This window comes from Enoplosus armatus, chromosome 18 (genome assembly GCF_043641665.1).
Source record: "Enoplosus armatus isolate fEnoArm2 chromosome 18, fEnoArm2.hap1, whole genome shotgun sequence".
Classification (NCBI taxonomy): Eukaryota; Metazoa; Chordata; class Actinopteri; order Centrarchiformes; family Enoplosidae; genus Enoplosus; species Enoplosus armatus.
The window spans coordinates 6,891,334-6,907,173 of NC_092197.1; the positions used below are offsets into that span (position 1 = coordinate 6,891,334).

The 15,840-nt window shown below is 42.2% G+C and overlaps 2 protein-coding genes across 2 annotated transcripts; one reads left to right on the plus strand and one right to left on the minus strand.

Moving 5' to 3' along the window:
* Window positions 1–472: 472 nt before the first annotated feature.
* nup54 (nucleoporin 54) lies at window positions 473–8,856 on the plus strand. The gene is made up of 15 exons (XM_070924718.1): window positions 473–515; window positions 1,014–1,124; window positions 1,789–1,872; window positions 2,044–2,079; window positions 2,636–2,722; window positions 4,797–4,955; window positions 5,553–5,779; window positions 5,866–6,053; window positions 6,195–6,391; window positions 6,489–6,543; window positions 6,696–6,789; window positions 7,397–7,504; window positions 7,687–7,806; window positions 8,058–8,168; window positions 8,282–8,856. Exons 1-15 carry the CDS (start codon window positions 473–475, stop codon window positions 8,408–8,410), a joined length of 1,749 nt encoding a protein of 582 aa, XP_070780819.1. The 3' UTR covers window positions 8,411–8,856.
* Window positions 8,857–10,296: 1,440 nt separating this feature from the next.
* LOC139301211 (serine/threonine-protein phosphatase with EF-hands 2-like) lies at window positions 10,297–15,764 on the minus strand. The gene is made up of 17 exons (XM_070924543.1): window positions 15,713–15,764; window positions 15,599–15,616; window positions 15,229–15,356; window positions 14,782–14,836; window positions 14,447–14,622; window positions 14,222–14,336; window positions 14,039–14,085; window positions 13,793–13,959; window positions 13,561–13,597; window positions 13,275–13,424; window positions 12,796–13,152; window positions 12,424–12,609; window positions 11,921–12,063; window positions 11,595–11,701; window positions 11,234–11,397; window positions 11,021–11,108; window positions 10,297–10,703 (listed from the first exon to the last, which is right to left on the minus strand). The coding sequence occupies exons 1-17, from the start codon at window positions 15,762–15,764 to the stop codon at window positions 10,519–10,521; spliced, it is 2,175 nt and encodes a 724-aa protein (XP_070780644.1). The 3' UTR covers window positions 10,297–10,518.
* Between the last annotated feature and the right edge of the window lie 76 nt (window positions 15,765–15,840).

Genomic DNA, 15,840 nt, shown 5'->3' on the forward strand with positions numbered 1-15,840 from the left:
TGAAACAAAAATACACAGTGTCATATAACATTGATAGAATGTACACATGTGCAAGAGAGGCTGGTTAATCTGATAGTGGATCATTGGAAGAAAAGAGAGGTTATCTAACGTAAAAGGTTTGGTGAGTTTAAGGGTTTACTTTTGTCACTTTTGGAGATCTGTTTTTTGTCGAAAATCAAATAAATGAAAGTTGGATTTGCAGGGCTCTTTTTTGAATAATATCATTAATAACAAATCATTAACAATATATTACCAATAATGTATTGCTATTTGGCATTTACCCCTACATGACCATTGTCATTTGTAACTGTGATGAAGTTATTTTTCCATGAGTTGTTCACAGTATTTTGAATGATCCCTGCAGACGTAGCAAGCCATCTCTGCTCTACTCTGACCCAGACGCCAGGTGGCGGTAATGCGCCGTTATGTTGGATGATAACTGCCTGTTCTCAAGAAGAAGGAGGCAGTCAACATGGCGTTCAGTTTCGGCGGCGGCACGAGTAACACAGCGGCAAGTAAGGACAATTTTATATAATTTGGGAAAATTGTCAAGAGGCTTGAAATATGCCACTTGCATATTGTCAAAATGACGTTATTTTGGTGTGTTAGCAACAAATATAAATGGTCAACTGGTAGCGCGCACCAAGCTTCTGTAACGTTAACCGTTAGCTGTCATGACGGTGGGATCATCTACCGGCTAACGATAAACGTATTGAGAAATGCTCTCTATATCTGCGGCATGTAGCCAGCTGTGAAGCCAAATGTTATAACTCGTTTTAATGTTCCAGTAGGCTTCAGTGAAACAGTGCTCACTTGCTACTTAACGTTATTACCGTACTCATTACGGCTAACGTTAGCTGTTTTGGCTAATGAATACTGCTCACACTGCTTATCTGTGTAAGCTAACGCTCCTTCTTAATAAAAATGAGCTTACAGCTTGTGAAATCAAGTGTAGCTATAACGTTACTGTCACGATACCCAACACTCATAGCACTCTCTGTGTTCTTATGAAGACATGTCCGGGTTTTCATTCGGTTCATTTGGTCCCAAAGCCACAGCATCAACAGCATTTGGCTTTGGCCCCACAGCCACCACCACCACCACCGCCTCATCCGGATTCGGCAGTAAGTCCAGAGTGCAGATCCTCGTTGAAGAGGGCACCTCTCCTCACTCATGACCCGCAGTGATCACAGCTGCTCGGCTGTGTTGTTGGCCAGAGAGTTATTGGAGATGTAGATCTAACGTATACCTCTTGTTAGCCCCGTTTGGGACTGTCTCATCCACCTGCGTGGGAGCAGTATATTTTGGTTTCACATGAGAGAAGGATGAGCATTTACTGGTTGTTTTGGTAAATGTACGTCCCCACCTCCATTAAGCTTTTCATCCGGGTGTCTCCAACACAGTGGATGAGACCTTTAAAAACGGGACTAACCTCTTGTGTCAAAGTCTTCCCCCGTGAGTTTTCACATCATCTGGACACACTGAGTAGGCTCTGTTGTTTGCTCTATAGGCTCCAGAAGGTGTGAATGAAAACCTAGACAAAAATGATGTGTTCTTGTCCTTTCCTGTTATCAGAGGAAAAACTACCATAGTTAGTTACCATAGTAAGTGGGACTGTTTTCCATGTTTGTTTTTAGTTTTCTGTTATGTTTCGTTTACAGACTAAGTAACACAAGTTACGCATGATTTGTGTTGACTATTTTTTAGGTGTCCTTGTCTTTGTGTCTGAATGTAATTGTGTGCCAGTTTAACTGACTGCCTTTTTTTGTGTCTCCTCTTCCTTCGTAGCTCTTACAGCCCCAGGTTTTGGCGTAGCCACCACCACTGCTGCTGCACCAGCCACAGGATTTAGTTTTGGCTCCACCAACACTGGTAAGATACATGCTATGTACAAAAGATTTGTTTCGCCTTTTCGTCCTGTCTCTTTTAAGGTACTTGAAGACTGTTTTTACAATGAATGAGCCCTTGCTTGGCCTGACTTTCTGTCATTTAACCCCTCCATGTCATTCTCTCTTTCTTGCTGCCTGCCTCCGCTGGCTGCAGGATTTGGGGGGCTGGGAGCTGGAAACACCACGGCTGGTGGGTTTAGTTTTGGGGGGTTTGGTTTAAATGCCAACCCAGCGGCAGTCAGCTTTAATGTGGGGTGCTTTGGTACAGCAACCACCACTGGCACTGTTTTCAATTTTGGTAATAGCCTGGCTAGCACAGGTAGATGCCCTTTGTGATTGATTGATTAATCAGTACAGTTTGTGTCTGTAAACACACATTTTCATCCATTTTCACTTCTATGTGGTGCAGTGCTTTTTCATCTCACTTGTTGCTCTTAAAACGTCATGCTTTGTTGTTTCCATTTGCACGAGGAGACAAAATGTTGAATTATGCACTCATCTCATTTGATTCCTGTAGAAGGCCAGTACATTTGCACCTCCTTTGCAAGACACAAGAAACATGCTAGATGGAAATCAGATTTTGTTTTTCCTTTTATTAATCTTAAAAGCTCAGTCATGATTTTTCTCTTCTACTATATGTCAAATAGTCAGAAATGTCATTTTTTCTTTCCTCCATCTATTTATCTCTCACTTACTTTTGTGTCACCTCCTTTATCTCATTTGTCAGGATTTGCTTTGTTTCTCAGGCACGTTTGGTGGCTTTGGGACGACTACAACAACTGCCGCTGCACCAGGGTCCACTTTTAGCTTTGCTGCTCCCACCAACACCGCAGGTCAGCAGTATAGCTGCATATATAACTTTCCCTTCTTTTTGCTGGCATTTATGTTTATGTACAGGACACAATATGCATGTACAAAGCATTTTGTCAAAGGCTTTAGGTTTTATCTGCTGTAATTGCGTTATGATACAAATAACTAATTTGAATAAAAAAAACTATTTCATCAGCTGGCCATGTCAAACCTTACTCTCAAAACTATGCTGTTGCATACTGCTGAACACACAGCTTTGTGTTGAAATGCCAACAAACAGCTGCCACTAGATGTCTCACTTCCTCTACACTGTACATAAATACCTCCCATCACTCCTGCAGTGATTCCCTCTGCAAAGCCGGCAGCATATTTCCCAAACATTGTAGACTTAACTGGCATTCAGTAGCATTAATGTACAGTGCATCCGGAAAGTATTCACGGCGCTTCACTTTTTCCACATTTTGTTATGTTACACCCTTATTCCAAAATGGATTAAATTAATTTTTTTCCTCAGAATTCTACACACAACACCCCATAATGACAATGTGAAAAAAGTTTTTTTGAAATTTTTGCAAATTTATTAAAAATAAAAAACTAAGAAATCACATGTACATAAGTATTCACAGCCTTTGCCATGAAGCTCAAAATTGAGCTCAGGTGCATCCTGTTTCCACTGATCATCCTTGAGATGTTTCTGCAGCTTAATTGGAGTCCACCTGTGGTAAATTCAGTTGATTGGACATGATTTGGAAAGGCACACACCTGTCTATATAAGGTCCCACAGTTGACAGTGCATGTCAGAGCACAAACCAAGCATGAAGTCAAAGGAATTGTCTGTAGACCTCCGGAACAGGATTGTCTCGAGGCACAAATCTGGGGAAGGTTACAGAAAAATTTCTGCTGCTTTGAAGGTCCCAATGAGCACAGTGGCCTCCATCATCCGTAAGTGGAAGAAGTTCGGAACCACCAGGACTCTTCCTAGAGCTGGCCGGCCATCTAAACTGAGTAATCGGGGGAGAAGGGCCTTAGTCAGGGAGGTGACCAAGAACCCGATGGTCACTCTGTCAGAGCTCCAGAGTTCCTCTGTGGAGAGAGGAGAACCTTCCAGAAGGACAACCATCTCTGCAGCAATCCACCAATCAGGCCTGTATGGTAGAGTGGCCAGACGGAAGCCACTCCTTAGTAAAAGGCACATAGCAGCCCGCCTGGAGTTTGCCAAAAGGCACCTGAAGGACTCTCAGACCATGAGAAACAAAATTCTCTGGTCTGATGAGACAAAGATTGAACTCTTTGGTGTGAATGCCAGGCGTCACGTTTGGAGGAAACCAGGCACCGCTCATCACCAGGCCAATACCATCCCTACAGTGAAGCATGGTGGTGGCAGCATCATGCTGTGGGGATGTTTTTCAGCGGCAGGAACTGGGAGACTAGTCAGGATAGAGGGAAAGATGAATGCAGCAAAGTACAGAGACATCCTGGATGAAAACCTGCTCCAGAGCGCTCTTGACCTCAGACTGGGGCGACGGTTTATCTTTCAGCAGGACAACGACCCTAAGCACACAGCCAAGATATCAAAGGAGTGGCTTCAGGACAACTCTGTGAATGTCCTTGAGTGGCCCAGCCAGAGCCCAGACTTGAATCCGATTGAACATCTCTGGAGAGATCTGAAAATGGCTGTGCACCGACGCTTCCCATCCAACCTGATGGAGCTTGAGAGGTGCTGCAAAGAGGAATGGGTGAAACTGCCCAAAGATAGGTGTGCCAAGCTTGTGGCATCATATTCAAAAAGACTTGAGGCTGTAATTGCTGCCAAAGGTGCATCAACAAAGTATTGAGCAAAGGCTGTGAATACTTATGTACATGTGATTTCTCAGGTTTTTTATTTTTAATAAATTTGCAAAAATCTCAAATAAACTTTTTTCACGTTGTCATTATGGGGTGTTGTGTGTAGAATTTTGAGGAAAAAAATGAATTTAATCCATTTTGGTATAAGGCTGCAACATAACAAAATGTGGAAAAAGTGAAGCGCTGTGAATACTTTCCGGATGCACTGTAGCTGATATTTTCTCACTGTGTTGGGACATTCTTATGTTTTAGGAGGCCTGTTTGGTAACACGCAGAACAAAGGTTTTGGGTTCTCCTCTGGCCTTGGCGCTGGGACCGCTACTGGGACAACAGGATTTGGAACTGGATTAGGAACAACTGGGCTGGGTGGGTTTGGAGGCTTTAATATCCAGCCAACCCAGCAGCAGCAAGGTGAGATCATGTATTTCCAAATAACAGCTTTATTGTTTCCATATGAACACTTCTCAAATTTATGACCCAAACAAGGTAGCCATTGCAGAACAGTAAAGCTGATGTCTGTAATTCATTTTTAAATGAATAAGTGACTCTTTTGGCCTGTATTGGTCAATAGTGCCTATAAAGTGTTTGAAATATTAAAAACAATGCATTTCACACCATGTTTCTATTTTTGTATTTCAAAATTAAGCATAAGTCCCGCAGTATCATAGTTTCTAAGTAGTTTCTTTATTGCACGCACACACAACCTTCCACGACTCTACAAACTGTGCTATAAACCTCATCACTGCAGAGGGTTACAGCACTCAGAAAGTTACAGATTTCAGCTTTAACATCATCATCAATCCAATATTCATATGCTGTTGAAGCAGAAATATAAGACATATAAAGTTGTAAAAAACTATTATGTATATATAAAACTATTATGCTCACATTATAAAATAATCTTTTAAATCAGTAGTTCTCCCCCATGAACATAGACATAAAAGTGTTTCAGAAAATGTAAAGAATATGACAATCTGACCTTGTCACATGACCCCCACCCCCCACCAGGAGGCTTGTTTGGTCAGCAGGCCCAGCAACCGGGTCAGGCTCAGACCACCCAGCTTTACCAACAGGTCACTGCTCTGTCAGCTCCCACCTTGTTAGGAGATGAGCGCGACTCCATCTTAGCCAAATGGAACCAACTGCAAGCTTACTGGGGCACTGGGAAGGGCTACTACAGCAACAACAACCCACCTGTTGACTTTACCCAGGAGAACCCCTTCTGCAGGTTCAAGGTAATAGCAGATAATGGTTGGAATCTTTTAAAGTTAATTTTGATTTTAATAGGAAATAACAGTCCTCTGTGTCTTTTGTTTCCTAGGCGGTGGGGTATAGCTGCGTCCCAGTAAGTAAGGATGAGGATGGTTTAGTGGTCTTGGTTCTTAATAAAAAGGAAGCTGATGTGCGAGCTCAGCAGCAGCAACTGGTGGAGTCCGTCCACAAGGTCCTGGGAAGCAACCAGACACTCACTGTCAATGTAGACGGTGTCAAAGCCCTGCCCAATGACCAGTAAGTTTCTATAGCAACATACAGTAGCTCTACTACAAACATGGTTTCCTAATGTCTTTCAAAAGAGATGTCATAAATTGTCATAGATAATGCACAAATTCATCATAAACAGATGTGGGGTTTTATTCATGTGTCTCTCAGGACAGAAGTGATAATTTACGTGGTGGAGCGTTCTCCTAATGGCACCTCCAAGCGGATCCCCGCCACCACGCTCTTCGGTTATCTGGAGCAGGCCAACATCAAAGTCCAGCTCACCCAGATTGGAGTGGCCATGTCTGTCACACGCACAGAGCTGTCTCCAGCTCAGCTCAAACAGCTGCTGCAAAATGCACCTGCAGGTAAAGGCATGCATGCATGTTTGTGTCATCAACAAGTTGTTGGTTTATGATGTAATTGTCTTAAATTGTAACTGAGGATGTTGTCCCCTCTCACTAGGAGTGGACCCCATAATTTGGGAGCAGGCTAAGGTGGACAACCCCGACCCAGAGAAGTAAGTTGGTTAAGAACAGCAGTTTTCAGAAATCTATATTTTTAAGTTTTTCCACAAAACAAAACTGTTATTTATCCCATTATTTCACAGCTTTGATTGGCTGTAAAAACTACTTCTATTAAAATACAGTTTTTTTAAATGTCTTTCTTCAGATTAATCCCAGTGCCCATGGTGGGTTTTAAGGAGCTGCTTCGCAGGCTGCAGATCCAGGAGCAGATGACCAAACAGCACCAGACCAGAGTGGATGTAAGTCTTAGTTCTCTAAGAGAGTAAAAAAGACTCGCTGGACATGTGCACAGTGCCTTCTGATTATCAACCAAGGAATTTCGAAACAGATTTTGTGTCAAGGACGGAGTACACAGATGTCCAATTCATACTAGCTGCCAACAGGTGTTTACAGCTGAAATTACTTTTACAAATACAGCTCCTAGTGGCAGTGTCAGGAGTTAGAGCTGTTTTAAATCATTTTGGTTTATAGAGCTTATAGTAAATTAGGTGAAAAAATCCTCTTCATATTTATAGTCATGTAAGTGATTTTTCTCTTAAGTTTGGTTTGGATTTGAAGTTATTTACACCAGAGACATCATGTGAGATGGAAGCTAACAAGGTAACTCGAGATGCATAGACAGGAAAAGACTCGCTCGCAAAACACACTCTTCTAACTTGGATCAATATCAAAAGCAGTTAGCTAATATTATCATAAATGTAACAATAAGCTTGTGTGAAACTGTACATTTATTCTTATCTTATGTTGATGGTTAAACAAAATATTTCTAAGGTCTTAAAGAAACATTTTAAATCAATGGAGAAATACTAAACTCCCTCCTGTTTACACACACATATGGACTTGCAGATTATCTCCAGTGACATCAGTGAACTGCAGAAGAACCAGGCGACCACAGTGGCCAAGATTGCCCAGTACAAGAGGAAGCTGATGGATCTCTCTCACAGGGTGCTGCAGGTAGCTGCCTCACCTTTCTAACTGTGTTCAGTGAAAATGTGCTTTGGGTTTTTTAGTTCTCCTTTTCCAAGAACAATGAAATAACCTATGATGAGTACCATTTGTACATGTCATAGAGTTTAAATGAATCTGCGCCAGTTCTTGTCAGAATTATCACTCCTCCGTCCCCATTTTCCTGCCAGGTGCTGATCAAACAGGAGATTCAGAGAAAAAGTGGTTATGCTATTCAAGTGGATGAGGAGCACCTCAGGGTGCAGCTGGACACCATTCAGTCTGAACTCAATGCCCCCACACAGTTCAAGGTAAGTGTGTCTAAATTGCAACAGTTACAAAAACACACTGACAATGCAAATTTTTTCCTTCCCCAAGCATGCTCACTAAAATGGTGACACCATTGGCAGGGATGTGTATTGTGTCACCCACAAGACAAACCGACGGCTGATTGTATTTGTGAATAAACACAAGTTGTGTTTTTGCCTGCTGTTAGAGATCACACCACTACTTGAGACAAAAACATTAATGGATATTTTACAGCATCTGTCTTTTCTTCCAGGGTCGGTTGAATGAATTAATGTCCCAAATCCGGATGCAGAATCACTTTGGAGCTGTGAGATCAGAGGAGCGCTACAGTGTTGATGCAGACCTTCTGAGAGAAATCAAACAAGTGAGGCAGCACATTTACACAGTGCATCTTATTTTAACATCTGTACCCTGTAAATGTAGTTCCAGACCTTTTGGCATTAACTGAAACTCTTCATCCTTATCTCTCACTTTCAGCACTTGAAACAGCAGCAGGATGGTTTAAGTCATTTGATCAGCGTCATCAAAGATGACTTGGAAGACATCAAACTCATAGAGCATGGGCTGAGTGACAGCGGACACATGAGAGGAGGCATCCTGAGCTGAGTCTACCCTATCAACACACACACATACATATGCTCTGAGGACTCCTCAGTCCTCTGAAAAGTGGCATGCCTGTCACCCAGACGAGTCCTTTTTGTCCACGGTATTGGATTCATCTTGAAGCAATCTTTTGCCTTTAAGGTTTGATCATAGCAGGGCATCTGAATTTGAAGAAATTACTCCCTTTATCACCATTTTGGCAGGTTTATCAGCTCCACTGTTTACCATCAACACAATGACTGGTTAATCTGTGCTGTCTGGACTGATATAGGTAGCTTAATGGAAAGACTCAACGTCGTCTAATAATAGCTGGATTCCCTTATGTTAAATCAGATTATGGATATGCGACTATGAATGTGACTGGCATGTAAACAAGTCATGGGATTGAGTGTGTGTTGTGATTGAAAACATTGTAAATACACCTTTGTATTTCATTTTTTAAGCTGCTGTTACGATATTAATAAATTTCATTTAAACTGAAAAGTTCTTCACTACTTCCCTTTCCTGGCGTACATACTGTAAATGAAGCCTCATTTTTCAGTGTTTGCTCTGTGAACTTCTGTCTGAACAGCGCCACTTACTGCCCGTCTATCTGTATCCTGCTTTTGATCTGAAGAGGTTATATACAGTTGCATTGTTGTGGTACTATTACAGGACATCTCACGTCCCCTGTGTTTACCTTCACACAAGCCCTTTCCAACATCTCATCAAAGTAGGGCTTGAGTTGATAGGATTCATGTCCTGGATTCACATCCCCTCAAGGATGAAAGACTGATTGGCAGTTGAACTGATTAAGCAGCTTTGGGGCAGATTATATCCCCTCCTGCAGGAGAGTCACCCACATCCCAAGGGTCTGAATTACACTGTTTTCCAGAGAAGAGAGATCTGTGTAAGTCGTGACTGATGACTACATGTAAAATATAGGCAAATAATATGATTTGCTTTAAACAAGCAAACATTTGATGTAGAAAATATCAACAGTAATGGATTAATACCTAATAATTAATATATCTATACCCAACAAAGAAACAATTAGGGCTCAAAATGTTTTCTAATGTAATAAGCATTTTAAAGGCAGCTTGTGAGAAGAAATCACAGTAATTGATTTAAACACTGAGAAGGAGCATTCTTCAGAATTTGTTGTTCTTCATACTTTTTAATGATACCGTTTATAACACTCACATTTTGATGCAGCGGTTTTAGCTTATACAGACTGAATGCACTTCCAACCACTATTATTTAATTCCTTCGGTAGTGTTAGGTAGAAAAATCAATTGATCAATTTGATCAAGCTCCATATTTTCTAGAATTGAATGTAAAGAAACCCTGTGCGCCCCATATTCATGATTATTAATATATCCAGGTCCCCAGTCCTGTCTTTACTTGTTCTCAGTTTAGCACTAACTCACTGGTAGAGTAAATCTGTTTGTCTTTACTGTTAAGAGAGTATGCCACTGATTTAGCAGTGTACTCCTATAACATTGTTGGACTCATGGTGAACAAAAGAAAATATCAAAATTGATGCAGATGAACCAGAGATACCGTCTTTTTTTTTATTCTACTCATTCTTCTTCCTTGTCAAAACCTGTCGCCTACATTACCCACTATGCAACTTGACTGCTGACAGCTCAGTTAGAGATTTGTGTGTTTGTTAGTGCTGCTAGTAGCAGCTAATGTAGCCTAGAGCCGTTAGCCTTGAGCAGAGATGAGGAGCGGGCTACAGAAGTCTGGTAACTCCACACCCGCAGATCTCCTTCATTTTTAAACTCTTCAGGCCAAACCGGAAGTCAATATTAAAGGCAAAGACAATATCACATGTATTTGATGTTTCTTATGCATATCTAAACAGGTGATCATTAAGTTACACACAAATCCTTGAAATACACCAACTTCTTAAATAAACTTAAATAAAAAAGGTAAAAAAAAAAAAAGAAGAGGTCGCACATGGATAAACAATAATGCACTCAATCAACCCAAAGAGGTCAAATGGATGGAGATGCTAGTAAATATCTGAATTACCACAGACGTGTACCCAGGTGAACAAGTCTATCCAGGACAGTTCTTGTTGTTCTCTATGCAGCAGTTACAGGTACAACTCCTGGTCCAGGCTCTCAGGTATGTGCAGAGATATCCACCAGCCGGAAAGCCTCCATGAACTCATTGATATCGATGCTCCCGTCCTTGTTGAAGTCAATGCTCTGGGCCAGGTCTGCAATGGCCTTGTCACTGATCTCTGTCTTGAGGTGAGAGCTCAGGAGCTTCCAGGTCTGACGGAACTCCTCGAAAGAGATCAAACCTAGAAGGAAACAGGAGGATGTAGCTGTACACTTCCCATTGACTCTCAGTTGAAAGGTGTTATGGTGAAGAATATGTTGAGAGTTTGTCAAACATCTTAAGATCTTAATAACAGCCTTTGACAACAAGTAGAGGTATTAGATTTCCACTTTCTTTATAGCAGCAGAGCAAGTCTCCTAAAGCTTTCAAAATAAACGTACATTTACTCAGAAATTCCAATGTTAAGTAATAGAGTCTACAGCGTGTGTGAGGCATGGCTAAAAAGGGGAGAAAGACGTGGAGCTAGTGTCGGGGATCCAGGCTAAGCTGCATACTGACCTGAGTGATCTGTGTCTATGATTCGGAAGATGGTTTCCAGGTTGGAGTGATTTTTGTACATCGTCTCCAGGATACTGTCATCTGAGATCTGAAATGGAAGAGACAAATCGATCAGGATTTTGCAACTGTGTGTGTCAGAGATCAGGAAACAGGGTGAGAGGGAAAGAAACATACAAACAAAACACACACTGACACTAGTTGTGCGAGGCTGACCTCTAGCTTGGGCTCAGTGATGGAGAGCTCCCTTATCCACTGCTGGTAGTCCACCATGCCATCCTGGGTGCTGCTGACAAGCTGAGAGCGCAGCACCCTCCAGGGCAGACCCAGATTCAGTACCCTCTCTGTGACGCTGGCCCAGTGCCTTAGAGAGATCATCCCTGAGACAGACAGAAATAAACAGTGGAGTTATTATTTATGAATTCTGTTTTTGAATCACTGTTTACATTCTGACACATTGCCACTAGATGGTGGCTATCTAAATCTTCAGTTGAGCATAACTGAGTGTTAAAGTGTTCAAATTCATCACTGCTGCTCAGCGCATAGCATCCTTTATTTTTCTTTTTTTGCTAAGTACCTGTGTTGTTAGGATCAAACTCCTGGAAGGCACTGATGAGATCTGACTTATGTACAAACAGTTGTTCCCTCAGAGCTCGCAGGGCTGATCTCTCTGTCCACCCGACACTGACAGAGAACAGGGAAAAACATTTTTACTTCTTGGGATCACTTGGAAATAAACTGGGAAAGGCTGATCACAGTCCTCATTCTTCACACAAAGCTTTTTAGACCCTGTAAATCACTCAACTGGAAGTGTGTTAAATGTTCTTGGGACACACATTTGATTGCTTTTTAGCTTGTTTTATGTTATCTTAAAGTTTGTGTAGCCTTGTACAGTATGTATACCTTTGTCTTAGAGTGAGCTCTCTGCACGTCCTGCTGGCTTGATACTGAACAAAGTGGGGGACCAGATCAGGACCCATTCTGATGTAGGCTCCTCTGTTGCTGCCCACCTCGTAGTAGTTAGACGCTGAAAATATAGTCAGCACCTGGATGCAACAGGAGATAGTTAGTAAGTAGTTCGTTATATACTAAGTGCTTAAATGAGAGGCTACTTTTTTCAGTTTTTCAGTCATTACATCTCCTGTCACTTCAGATCCCCACCCATCCCCTCATTATATCCCCTGCATATCGACTGGCCCTGTTTTCCCAGTCATTTGTCAGATAGTCTAATGTACTACCCAGTCTTAACTATCCAGCCTTCATTCCTGCTCCTGGTTTCGCCTGCCCACCCCTGTCCAGCCTGTGAGTCCATATCTCTGCGTTCAGAACTGCTACAGAAAAAAGTATTTGTTTCCATAATCAGTATTCCACCTTAAACTCTTCCTCATGGTTATCTTTGCACTCACCTTGCGGTTGTGGCAGAACTCATAACCTTCCTGTTTGCACTCATGGGAGCGGATGAGGAGCTGGAGGTTGTGTCTTCCCAGCACTTCCTCTGTCACATCTGGCCCCCAGTAGCAGCCGCCGCCTCGCACCTCATTGGTAATGCAGCCATTTTGGGGCATTGGGTCACTCCACAACATGTCCACTATCTGGGTGGCCGAATCAATCATAGTGAAAATATCTGTACTGTTAACAACCAACCAAACGACTGTAAGTAACAGGGTCAGGAGATATATTAATACATTATGGAGTATTGTTGCATGTACATACTCAATGTTGAACATCTGCTAAAACAATAACAACCTCTGAGATTCAACATCCTTCCTGTCACTTACTTGTTTCCACTCCTGCTCATCTGTTTCTGTTGTTTCACCAGACTCCGGGTCTGAGTCAGAGTCAGACTTCTTCAGTTCTCCGTAGGACTGGTCAAACCCGGCCAGTCTGCGCCTCCTCTTCAGCTCCTCCTCCACTGACCAGTTGAGTTGACTGCTCGTGGGCGCGTTGTGGAGCGAGCGGCGTGGGAGTTCGTGCCTGTGAGCCGGCGCTGAGCCGTGGTGAGTCAGGGAACACACTCGACGCCGGCCTTCCACCGGTCCGAGAGCTTCCTCTGTGTTCCTGTTGTTCATTGTTTGAGTCTTACTGCCATTGACTGCATGATAGGTCGGCTTAGGAGGCCTGAGAGCCGACACATACTGCGCGCAATCAAAAATACACATTAAAAACACTTAATATCATGATCATGATAATATTTCTTCATCTGCCTGTTAGATTCCCCAAATACAGTCAGTTTATTGATGCTGAAGGCCTCTCTTACTTTGTGTCTGTCCACTCTGGCTATCGTGTCAAGGTCTGTGGTGTCAGAGATCCCACCATGCACAATCAGCACCTTATGATCAATCACTGTGGCCAGAGGCAGCCAGCTGAAAATCTTCTGGAGAAGCTTTAGGATCCTCTTGCCATGCATCTGCAGACCAAGTCAAGCTTTTGAATTATTATTATGAACTCCTTATCTTATTCATTTTGGCATGCTAGTGACAGGCGGTCGGTCGGTCCAGAATCGTACTGACTTTGGATATCATGGCAATATGAAAAATACCTACCCTATATTTCCCCAAAACTTCTTTAGTGAAACCATATCTGGAAAAAATACACAATAAATAACCAGATTAGTGTACACAACAGCTGCAAATTGAATATAATTAGAACACTAATTGCATGAGGCCATACATGAGCATACTGTTAACTTAAATGACTTAATTTTACAAAAAGATTCATACTAAGAAAACAGGCAGAGCAAGCCACTAAATGAAAGCAGTGTGGAAACTAGCTTACCTCAGGTTAACAATGTGGTCCTCATGGTTCCCTCTGTTCAGGTGGACATCATTAGGATAGACCAGCAGGAACCCAAACAGGATGAGCAGGATCTCTAAGGAGTTTTTGCCACGATCCACAAAGTCTCCATTGAAGACATACGGTTTCTCAGAGGACGGCAAACCATTCTGGACGGTTTAAGTTAAAGGAGTTAATTAAAATGAATTTCCCCGTCTGACAATGTGATGATTTGCATGTCGTGAATACCTTATAGAATATCAGCAGCAGATCTTCAAGGTGCCCATGTAAATCTCCTGGGAAGAGATACATAATCCATGAATATTTGTGACAGTGTGAGCGCACACTGAATGTTTCAAGGGCAATAAAAAAAAGAATGTATGGAAAATATCAAGAGCAAAACGTGTCCAGGAAAGGCCTGTTGTTGTGTACCGCATATGGTAATCTCCTTGGTATGGCAGGCTGAGACTTGGTTGATATTTGGAAGGATTCTTAGAAGTCTCCAAGTCTCTCCAAGAAGCTGCAGAACATATCGTGCATGGAGCTGCTACTGGGAAGAAATAGGTATGAATAAACTGAGTGCTGAAGGAAAATGGAAATCAATGCATACTTGTGTGCTTTGAGTGTCTGCCATGCTTTGTGTGCCTGTGTACCTACTTGTTTGTGCTTGAAGGCTTCCACCAGCTTCGACACCCCACAGAAGGTCACGGGGAAGGTCAGATGGGGGCCGGTGTAGCTGTCGGGTACTTCAATGCTCTTGTAACAAAAATATCTCTCCCATTCTGTGTCACGGCATATTTCATTCTTACGAAAGATGTGAGATATTAGGTTTCCTACATTAAAGACAGAGAGGGAAAGGTGGATCAGTAGCGGTAAGGGAAACCCACATTATGTTTCTCAGCAGAGAGTAGACCGGATGAGCTCAGATTAGCTCACCGTCAGTAATCTAATGAAACCTACAAGTCAGTGAATTAAGAGGAAGTCAGTCTTACTTTCGCTGCTGGCTGGGGTGAAGTGGTCCATCAAGAAACCAAAGAAATCGTAGAGCTGCAGGAAGGAAAAACTGCATTTAAAAATTAATTTGCAAAAGATTAATAAACAAGACTAAGAGTTCATCGTCTTACTTTAAAGTGTTAGCATGCTAACATTTGCTAATTAGCACTAAGCAGAAAGTGGAAACTGAGGCTGATGGGAATGTCATTAGTTTTGCAGGTATGTAGTCATTAATTTTGACCTGATGGTGCTGGATGAAAAGTGAGGGGATCAGCAAAGTTATTACAATTCATCCTCTGGGGACCGTGAATGTCTGTATCAAATTTCATGGCAATCCATCTTGTAGTGAGCCACAAATGTCAGCCTCATGGTGGTGCTAGAGGAAAAGTCAGGGGATCATCAAAGTCAGCCTTTTCCCTAAAGTGTTCAAAACTGCACAACCTCACCTTGATCTGGTCTTGCTCTCCGGCATATTCGATAGACTGGAAAATGTTCCACGTGCACCTGCGTCTCATCTCCAGCCGAGCAACATACTGACGGTACCAGCGCTGGATCAACAGGGCCGCTCTGATTGCTGATGATTGGGAGAGAAAAAAGTACTTGGTCATAACTATGCTGAGGTATTCTGCCTCTTTCACGACCATTACATCCTTTCACTATGTCAGATTTAGACTGAAAGACTCACCAGTGGCAGCTTCACAGTGTGCATACAAATTGAGTGGAGAAAAAGTTATCAGACACTGCTAACGGCAAATGTTTTTCACGTATACTTTTGAACACAAGCATTAAAAGTGTTGAAACAAAACACATATTTACCTGGAACCGAGAGGCTCACTAAAAATCACAAACAGCAAAGACACTGACGTTAAATTATCGCAATAAAAAGGAGCATGTCTTTGAAAGCTTGAATGATTTTGATCAAGGCCACACCTCTGTCACATTTCTTCAGCTGCAGTTGTGATTTTCCCATGCCACATCCCATGACCCTTTGCTGTTTTCACTGTCAAAGACAAAGATACTTTCCTGCATGAGTCTGAGATATCTGACCTTTTTGTTTT